This window comes from Penaeus vannamei, chromosome 7 (genome assembly GCF_042767895.1).
Source record: "Penaeus vannamei isolate JL-2024 chromosome 7, ASM4276789v1, whole genome shotgun sequence".
Classification (NCBI taxonomy): domain Eukaryota; kingdom Metazoa; phylum Arthropoda; class Malacostraca; order Decapoda; family Penaeidae; genus Penaeus; species Penaeus vannamei.
In genome coordinates this window covers 44667196-44677195 of record NC_091555.1, presented here as the reverse complement: position 1 = coordinate 44677195, position 10000 = coordinate 44667196, and the positions used below count along the sequence as shown (strand labels likewise).

The window sequence follows — 10000 nt, the reverse complement described above, 5'->3', positions numbered from 1 at the left end:
AAAAATAAATACATGAAAAAATGGTTCTCCACAACCTTTCCAAGGACGGTAACAAATAAACAATTTGATAAATACATACATAAACAATCGAATGAAGAGAGAAATAAACGAACAATAACAACAAGAGACACACTTACACAAACAAGAACACAAAGAAACATAAATTCAAACAAACAAAAGCAAAGAAGACAAGAGAGAAAAGAAAACAAAACGCTAAATAAACAAAAGCAAACAAGACAAAGAAGAAAAGAAAAGAAAAAAAGCCCAAACAAACGAAAAACAAACAAGACAAGAAAGAAAACAAAAAAGCTAAACAAGCAAAACAAAACAAAGCAAACAAACGAACAAACAATAAAAAACAACAACAACAATAACAAAAGCAGCAAAAAAACAATAACAACAACAACAAAAACAACAATAACAACAACAACATCAACGACAGTAACAACAACAACAAGAAAACAAAAACAAACAACAACAACAAACAAAAACAACACCAACAACAAAAAACAACAACTACAAAAAATAGCAAAAAATACCCCCCCATGTCTCAGTGACGTCACCACGACACCCGGGATAATCTCCCTTAATAAAACACCGCTCCCCTGGGACTTCCCCCCCCCCCCGCGACGCCAAAGTCTATTTTTAACCCTCTATTCTTCTGCGTCCTTCGGGCTAGCCAACCTCTGGGGGGATAGAGGGGGGGGGGGAGAGGGAGGGGAAGGGGGTTAAGGGGTAGGGAGGGGGTAGAGGGATGGGGGAGAGGGGGGAAGGAGGAAGGGAGAGGGAGGGGATGGGAGGGGGTAGGGAGGGGGGTTAAGGGGGAGGGGGAGGATAGGGGGAGGAAGGGGTAGGGTAGGGGGTTGAGGGGGAGGGGGGAGGGAGGGGGAGAGGGGGGGAAGGGTAGGGGGTTAAGGGGGAGGGGGAGAGGGAAGGGGAAGGGGGTTGGGGAGAGGGAAGGGGGAGAGGGGAGAGGGGGAGGATAGGGGGGTTAAGGGGGAGGGGAGAGGGGAAAGGGAAGGGGTAGGGAGGGGGTTAAGGGGAGGGGATGGGAGAGGGGAAGGGGGAGAGGGACGGGGAGAGGGTGGAGGAGAGGGGAAGGGGAAGGGGGGAGGAAGGGGAAGGGTAGGGGGGTTAAGGGGGAGGGGGAGGAAGGGAAAGGGTAGGGGGTTAAGGGGGAGGGGGAGGGAGGAGGATGGGGGAGAGGGGGAAGGGGAGGGGGAGGGAGAAGGACGGGGGGAGAGGGAGTTGGTCGTCTTTTTAGTTTTTATTTTTCTTCTTGTTTTTTTTTTTTATTATTCGTTTTCTTTTTCTTCTTTTTTTCTTCTTCTGTTCCTCCCTATTCCGTCAGTCTTTATTCCTCCTCTTTATCTCTGTTCCTTCCTCTCCCTTCTCCTATCCCATCTTCACTTTTTATTCATTCCTCACTCTTATTCCGTAATTCTTTCCTTCCTCCTTCCCCTTCTCTCGCTTCTTTCTTCCCTTTTCTTCTTGCTTTTCCTCCTCCTTCTCCTTCTTCTCTGACCCTCTTCTTCCTTCCTCCCTCTCCCTCTTAACTCCTTCCTTCCCCTTTCTTTCCCTTACTGTTCTCTTTCCCCTTTCCATTCACTTTTACTTCCTATCCCACCTCCTTTCTTCCACATCCATTTCCTTCCCCTTTCTCATACTCTCTCCCTCTCGCTCTTCTTCCTCCCTATTCCCTCTCATTTTGTATTCCTCCTCCCTTCTCCCTCATCCACTTATTCTTCACTTCCTCCCACTCTTTCGCTTTCCTCTCCTTCTCCCTTTCTCTCTCCCTCTCTCTCTCTCTCTTTCTCTTTCTCTATCCCTCTCCCTCCCCCTCCGCTGGTCCAACATAAGACCTGACTTAAGAGGAACATTTATTTAACCACAACAATCGCCAAATCTCTTGCTAGTTTGCCCTGAAGTCTTGCTCGTAAAGAAAACGGGAAAAAGAGAATGGGCGAAGAAAACGGGAAAAGGAGAATGGACGAAGAAAACGGGAAGGAGAGAATGGACGAAGAAAACGGGAAGAAGAGAATGGACGAAGAAAACGGGAAAAGGAGAATGGACGAGGAAAACGGGAAGGAGAGAATGGACGAAGAAAACGGGAAGGAGGGAATGGACGAAGAAAACGGGAAACAAAATGGGCGAAGAAAACGGGAAGGAGAGAATGGGCGAAGAAAACGGGAAGAAGAGAATGGGCAAAGAAAACGGGAAGAAGAGAATGGACGAAGAAAACGGGAAAAAGAATGGGTGAAGAAAACGGGAAGTAGAGAATGGACGAAGAAAATGGGAAGGAGAGAATGGGCGATTAAAACGGGAAGAAGAGAATGGACGAAGAAAACGGGAAGGAGAGAATGGACGAAGAAAACGGGAAACAAAATGGGCGAAGAAAACGGGAAGAAGAGAATGGACGAAGAAAACGGGAAGAAGAGAATGGACGAAGAAAACGGGAAAGGGAGAATGGACGAAGAAAACGGGAAGAAGAGAATGGACGAAGAAAACGGGAAGGAGAGAATGGACGAAGAAAACGGGAAGGTGAGAATGGACGAAGAAAACGGGAAGAAGAGAATTGGAGAAGAAAACGGGAAGAATAGATTGGACGAAGAAAACGGGAAACAGAGAATGGGAGAAGAAAACTGGAATAGGAAGAAGAGGCAAGAAGGAAATAAAAAGGAAATGGCACGTTAACGCTCACTCGTGATGCAGAGTGAAAACTTTCATACTTCTTTCTCTCTCTCTCTCTCTCTCTCTCTCTCTCTCTCTCTCTCTCTCTCTCTCTCTCTCTCTCTCTCTCTCTCTCTCTCTCACTCTCTGTTTTTCTTCCTCTTCCTCTCCTTCCCTCCATCTTTCTCTCCTTTTTCCTCTCCTCTTTCTCTCTCCTAACCCCCAATCTCTTTCTCACTCCCTCTCTCTTTCTCTCCCAAGCTCCATCTCTCTCTCGTTCTGCCTCTCCCTTTACCTCTCTCTTCGCTCTCTCTCTCCTACCCCCCTCTCTCTCCCTCTTCTCTCTCTACCACCCCTCCCTCTCTCTCTCTCTCTTCCTTTCCCTCTCTCTCTCTCCTACCCCCCCCCTCTCTCTCTTCCTCTCCCTTTCTCTCTTTCTCTCTCTTCCTCTCAATCTCCTTTCCTTTCTCTCTCTCTCTCTCTCTCTCTCTCTTCCTCCCTCTCCCTCTCCCTCTCTGACGCGGCGCAGAAAATGTAATACTTTTCTTTCACGTTCGTCATAATGATGCTGTCGAAACTTTTTACATATATCAAAATCAAACACTGGATCTCGGAAATTCAAAAACACGAATTCGACATTTTCAGCGGATGAATATGAATATCATAGGACCAGATAGACAAAAAAAGAAAAAAAGAAAAAAGAAGTATAAAGAAGGAGAAAGAAAGAAAGAAAAAACGTGAGGGAGGATGGAAAAAGAAGAGAGAAAGAGAGGGAGAGAGAGAGAGAGAGAGAGAGAGAGAGAGAGAGAGAGAGAGAGAGAGAGAGAGAGAGAGAGAGAGAGAGAGAGAGAGAGAGAGGGAGGGAGGGAGGGAGGGAGGGAGGGAGGGAGGGAGGGAGGGAGGGAGGGAGGAGGGAGAGAGAGAGAGAGAGAGAAATAATAAAAACAAAAAACGTAAAGGATAATGAAAAAAAAGAATTGAAGAGAGTGAGCGAAATTAAAAAAGGAAGGAAAAAGAAAAAGAAAGAAAGAAAAAAAACACGTAAGTGATAATAAAAAAAAAAATGAAAAGAGAGAGAGAGAAAAAAAAACATGTTGTAAAATACACGAAAACAAACGAGCAATGGACATCATAAAGCGAGATATATTTGAATAAAATTTACGGACGCTTCTTGGGATCGTCTATATGCAAATACGAGCAAATAAGGAAGGAATATCTACATATCACTAATGCGAACAATGGAAACTAATATAACGGGTAATAAACAAATTCTTTTCCAAATTACATGCGATGCTGACGCTCGCTCCTATCCACACACACGCACACGCACACACAACACATTAAGGCAAACGTACATAAAACACACGCACACGTAACGCGTTAGAGTAAACGTACACATAAACTACACATATGCAAAAGAAACACACAGACACACACGCACAACATATTAAAGCCAAGACACATAAAACACACACAGACACACACATACACACACAATGCATCAAATGACACACACACACACACACACACACACACACACACACACACACAACGCACACATGCATGCACACACACACAACGCACACATGCATACACACACACACACACACACATGCAATACACAAACAAACAAACACGCACACACACACACTCACAACCACACACCCTTCGAACACACAACCACACACACACACACACGAACCACATCAACACAACCTAACCCCACGACCTCCACAACCACAATCCTACACGCAACCCCATCCAACCTTAACTCCCTCTCCCCCTCTCCTCAACCCTTTCAACCCCTCCTCCTCAACCTCTAACCCCCTCTAACCTTTTAACCCCCTCCCTCCCACATCAAATACACCGCATATATACATATATTTCCCTTTGTTTGACACCAGAAAAGCATTCGAAGGTTGGCTTAACCCCTCCCCCTCCCCTCAACCTTTCAACCCCCTTTTAACTCCCCTCCCTCCCACATCAAATACACCGCATATATACATATATTTTCCCTTTGTTTGACACCAGAAAGCAACCTCCTCTAACCCTCCCTCCAACCCCCTCTAACCCCCTTTTAACCCCCCTCCCTCCCACATCAAATACACCGCATATATACATATATTTTCCCTTTGTTTGACACCAGAAAAGCATTCCAAGGTTGGCCTAAGCCCCCTCCCCTCCCCTCAACCCCCTCTAACCCCCTTTTAACCCCCCCCCTAACCCCTTTAACCCCCCCTCTAACCCCCTCTTAACCCCCTCCCTCCCACATCAAATACACCGCATATATACATATATTTTCCCTTTGTTTGACACCAGAAAGCAACCTTCCTTCAACCCCTCCTCCTCAACCCCCTTTAACCCCTTAACCCCCCCTCTAACTCCCTTAACCCCCTCTAACCCTTTAACCCCCTCTAACCCCCTAACCCCTTTAACCCCCCTTCCTCCCACATCAAATACACCGCATATATACATATATTTCCCCTTTGTTTGACACCAGAAAAGCATTCGGAGGTTGGTAATAAACTCCACATGGCCACGACGGAAATGTCCCTCGGAAGAAATTCTTTATGGGAAACTAATCCAATAATCTGTCGGGTTCTCTTCTGCTGCCACCAGTGCGTGGAAGTGAGGGGGGGGAAAGGGGGTGAGAGGGAGAGGGGAGGGGGGAGGGAGGGAGGGAGGGGGTGAAAGTGAGAGGGGGAGGGAGTGAGAGGGAGAGGGTGAGGAGGGGGAGAGGGAGAGGGTGAAGGAGAAGAAGTGGGGTACGAGGGAGAGGGGTGGAAAGGGCGAGGAAAGGGAGGGGGAGAAGAAGTGGGGTAAGAGGAAGGGAGAGGGAGAGGGAAGGGGGTGAGGGAGAGGGAGAGGGGAGATAGTGGAGAGGGGAAGAGGGAGGGGAGGGGAGGAGAGGAGGGGGGAGACGAAGAGGGAATGGTGGGGAGAGGGAGAGAGGAGATAGGTGGGAAGGGGGCAGAGAGGGAAAGGGGAGCTTGTGAGAAGAGGGAAGAGGAGGAAGGGGAGAGGCCAAGAGAAGTGCGTGGGAGAGCGAGAGGGGGAGGAGGGAGAAAGAGGTGGAGGAAGAGAGACAGAGAAGAGGGGAAGTGGGAAAGAGAGGGGGTAGTAGGAGGAAGGGAAGGGCGGAGGAGGTGGGGAGGAAGGGGGGAGAAGAGGGGGAGTGGGAGAGGGCGGAGAAGAGGGGGAGTGGGAGAGGGCGGAGAAGAGGGAAGGAGAGAGGGAGAAGAGAAGTAGTGAGAAGGAGGCAGAGAAGGAGAGAGAGAGGGATGTTACCAGTGCATGGAAAAGCGGGTCGAGGAGGTCAGAGGAGAAGAGGGAAAGGAGAGAGAGGGAGAGGGGGGGAGAGGGGAGGGACGGGAGAGAGAGGGAGGGGGAGAAGGTGGCAAGGGAGGGGGGAGTTAAGAAATGGGAGTGACAGAGGGGAGAGGATGGGAGGAAGGTGCAACCAATGCATAGAAGAAGGGGGTTAGGGGAGAGAGAAAGGTATAGAAGAGGCGAGAAAGTGGAGAACGGAGAGGGAGAAAGAAGAGAGTAGAGGAGAAACATAGCCAAAGGAAGGGGAGAAGGAAATAGAAGAGAAGAGTAGATAAAAATAAGGGGGAGAAAGGGAGAGGAGGGAAAGAGAGAGCGAAAAGGGGGAATAGGAAGAAGGGGGAGGAGGAAGAGAAGGAGGAAGAGAAGGAGGAAGGGAAGGAGGAAGGGAAGGAGGAATGAGGGGTAGAGAGAAGGGGAAGAGAAGTGAGAGAAGTAAGGAAGATGAAGAGAAGAAGGAATAAAGGTCAGAAAAAGGGAAAAATAAGAAAAGAAAGAGAAAACAAAAAGATAAAAGATATTCGATACAAAATTTAAGAAAAAGGAAGCCCGAAAGAAGAAATAACAGGGAAAGTGACAATGGAAAAAATTAAAAGAAGATGAAGAAGAAGAGAAAGAAGAAGGAAAAAAATGAAAAGAAGAAGATGATGAAGAAAAGAAAGAAGGAGTGGGAAGAAGGAAAAAATGAAAAGAAGGAGAGAGAAAAAGGAAAAAATGAAAAGAAAAAGATGAAGGAGAAGAGAAAGAAGAAGGAGAGAGAAGATGGAAAAGAATTAAAAGAAGATGATGAAGAAGAGAAAGAAGGAGAGAGAAGGGAAAACAATGAAAAGAAGAAGATGAAGAAGAAGAGAAATAAGAAGGAGAGAGAAGAAGGAAACAAATGAAAAGGAGATGATGAAGAAGAGAAAGAAGGAGAGAAGGAAAAGAATTTAAATAAGATGAAGAAGAGAAAGCAGAAGGAAAGAGAAGAAGGAAGAAGAAGGAAGAAAAGAAAAGAAGATGAAGAAGAAGAGAAAACAGAAAGAAAGAGAAGAAGGAAGAAGAGAAAAAGGAGGGAGGAGAAGGAAGAGGAAGGAAGAAGAGAAAGAAGGAAAGAGAAGAAGGAAAGAAAAGTAGGAAAGAAGAGAAAACAGAAGGAAAGAGAAGGAGAAAAATTAAAAGAAGGCGAAGAAGAAGAGAAAGCAGAAGGAAGAAGAGATAAAAGGAGGGAGGAAGAGAGAGGGAACAGAACTTTGGCCCAAGCTGTCCTTCTCGAACACTTGAGAAACTCGGCGAGGTGTGTGCGCGGCAATTCGAGATGGTAATATATCATATTTTTGCCAAATGAGACCATTTTTTGCTGTTGTTGTTGTTATTACTATCCTTAGTGTTGTTGGCGGTGGTTGTAGTGGTTGTGGTGGTGTCCTGGTGTTGTTGGCGGTGGTTGTGGTGGTGTCCTGGTGTTGTTGGCGGTGGTTGTGGTGGTGTCCTGGTGTTGCTGGCGGTGGTTGTAGTGGTTGTGGTTGTGTCCTGGTGTTCCTGGCGGTGGTTGTGGTGGTTGTGGTGGTGTCATGGTGTTGTTGGCGGTGGTTGCGGTGGTTGTGGTGGTGTCCTGGTGTTGCTGGCGGTGGTTGTAGTGGTTGTGGTGGTGTCATGGTGTTGCTGGCGGTGGTTTAAGTGGTTGTGGTGGTGTCATGGTGTTGTTGGCGGTGGTTGTAGTAGTGTCCTGGTGTTGCTGGCGGTGGTTGTAGTGGTTGTGGTGGTGTCCTGGTGTTGCTGGCGGTGGTTGTAGTGGTTGTGGTGGTGTCATGGTGTTGCTGGCGGTGGTTGTAGTGGCTGTGGTGGTGTCAAGGTGTTGCTGGCGGTGGTTGTAGTGGTTGTGTTGGTGTCATGGTGTTGCTGGCGGTGGTTGTTGTGGTTGTGGTGGTGTCATGGTGTTGCTGGCGGTGGTTGTAGTGGTTGTGGTGGTGTCATGGTGTTGCTGGCGGTGGTTGTAGTGGTGTCATGGTGTTGCTGGCGGTGGTAGTAGTGGTTGTGGTGGTGTCATGGTGTTGCTGGCGGTGGTTGTAGTGGTTGTGGTGGTGTCATGGTGTTGCTGGCGGTGGTTGTGGTGGTTGTGGTGGTGTCCTGGTGTTGCTGGCGGTGGTTGTAGTGGTTGTGGTGGTGTCCTGGTGTTGCTGGCGGTGGTTGTAGTGGTTGTGGTGGTGTCATGGTGTTGCTGGCGGTGGTTGTGGTGGTTGTGGTGGTGTCATGATGTTGCTGGCGGTTGTTGTAGTGGTTGTGGTGGTGTCATGGTGTTGTTGGCGGTGGTTGTAGTGGTTGTGGTGGTGTCCTGGTGTTGCTGGCGGTGGTAGTAGTGGTTGTGGTGGTGTCCTGGTGTTGCTGGCGGTGGTTGTAGTGGTTGTGGTGGTGTCATGGTGTTGCTGGCGGTGGTTGTAGTGGTTGTGGTTGTGTCCTGGTGTTGCTGGCGGTGGTTGTAGTGGTTGTGGTGGTGTCCTGGTGTTGCTGGCGGTGGTTGTAGTGGTTGTGGTGGTGTCATGGTGTTGCTGGCGGTGGTAGTAGTGGTTGTGGTGGTGTCCTGGTGTTGCTGGCGGTGGTTGTAGTGATTGTGGTGGCGTCATGGTGTTGTTGGCGGTGGTTGTTGTGGTTGTGGTGGTGTCATGGTGTTGCTGGCGGTGGTTGTGGTTGTGTCCTGGTGTTGTTGGCGGTGGTTGTAGTGGTTGTGGTGGTGTCCTGGTGTTGTTGGCGGTGGTTGTGGTGGTGTCCTGGTGTTGCTGGCGGTGGTTGTTGTGATTGTGTCATGGTGCTGCTGGCGGTGGTTGTGGTGGTGTCCTGGTGTTGTTGGCGGTGGTTGTGGTGGTATCATGGTGTTGCTGGAGGTGGTTGTAGGGGTTGTGGTGGTGTCCTGGTGTTGCTGGCGGTGGTTGTAGTGGTTGTGGTGGTGTCATGGTGTTGCTGGCGGTGGTTGTAGTGGTTGTGGTTGTGTCATGGTGTTGCTGGCGGTGGTTGAAGTGGTTGTGGTGGTGTCCTGGTGTTGTTGGCGGTGGTTGTAGTGGTTGTGGTGTCCTGGTGTTGCTGGCGGTGGTTGTAGTGGTTGTGGTGGTGTCCTGGTGTTGCTGGCGGTGGTTGTAGTGGTTGTGGTGGTGTCATGGTGTTGCTGGCGGTGGTTTAAGTGGTTGTGGTGGTGTCATGGTGTTGCTGGCGGTGGTGTAAATGGTTGTGGTGGTGTCATGGTGTTGCTGGCGGTGGTTGTTGTGGTTGTGGTGGTGTCATGGTGTTGTTGGCGGTGGTTGTAGTGGTTGTGGTTGTGTCATGCTGTTGCTGGCGGTGGTTGAAGTGGTTGTGGTGGTGTCCTGGTGTTGCTGGCGGTGGTTGTAGTGGTTGTGGTGGTGTCCTGGTGTTGCTGGCGGTGGTTGTAGTGGTTGTGGTGGTGTCCTGGTGTTGCTAGCGGTGGTTGAAGTGGTTGTGGTGGTGTCATGGCGTTGCTGGCGGTGGTGTAAGTGGTTGTGATGGTGTCCTGGTGTTGTTGGCGGTTGTTGTAGTGGTTGTGGTTGTGTCATGGTGTTGTTGGCGGTGGTTGTGGTGGTGTCATGACGTTGCTGGCGGTGGTTGTAGTGGTTGTGGTGGTGTCATGGTGTTGCTAGCGGTGGTTGTGGTGGTTGTGGTGGTGTCATGGTGTTGCTGGCGGTGGTTGTAGTGGTTGTGGTGGTGTCATGGTGTTGCTGGCGGTGGTTGTAGTGGTTGTGGTGGTGTCATGGTGTTGGTGGCGGTGGTTGAAGTGGTTGTGGTGGTGTCCTGGTGTTGCTGGCGGTGGTTGTAGAGGTTGTGGTGGTGTCATGGTGTTGCTGGCGGTGGTGTAATTGGTTGTGTTATGACGTTGTTGATGGTATATCTGGTATTATCATTACCATTATCATTCTCATTCTCATAATCATTGTTATCATTATCATGGTGATGAAGATGATGTTAATTGTCGTTATCATAAATACTATCAAAATCATAAATATTCATTGATACAACTAAT

General features: G+C 48.7%; 1 protein-coding gene across 1 annotated transcript; it reads right to left on the bottom strand.

Annotated features, from left to right (window-relative positions):
• Positions 1-7627: 7627 nt before the first annotated feature.
• Positions 7628-8597, bottom strand: LOC138862195 (POU domain, class 4, transcription factor 2-like). Its single transcript, XM_070123383.1, has 2 exons — positions 8483-8597; positions 7628-7812 (listed from the first exon to the last, which is right to left on the bottom strand). The coding sequence occupies exons 1-2, from the start codon at positions 8595-8597 to the stop codon at positions 7628-7630; spliced, it is 300 nt and encodes a 99-aa protein (XP_069979484.1).
• Positions 8598-10000: the final 1403 nt, after the last annotated feature.

Excerpts from the sequence above, each read along its gene's own strand:
- LOC138862195 (XM_070123383.1), bottom strand. The coding sequence starts at position 8,597 with ATGACGCCACCACAATCACTACAACCACCGCCAGCAACACCAGGACAC. Across the intron at positions 7,813-8,482 it reads AACCACTACAACCACCGCCA|CCACTACAACCACCGCCAGC; the intron begins GCAACACCAGGA and ends ACACCACCACAG.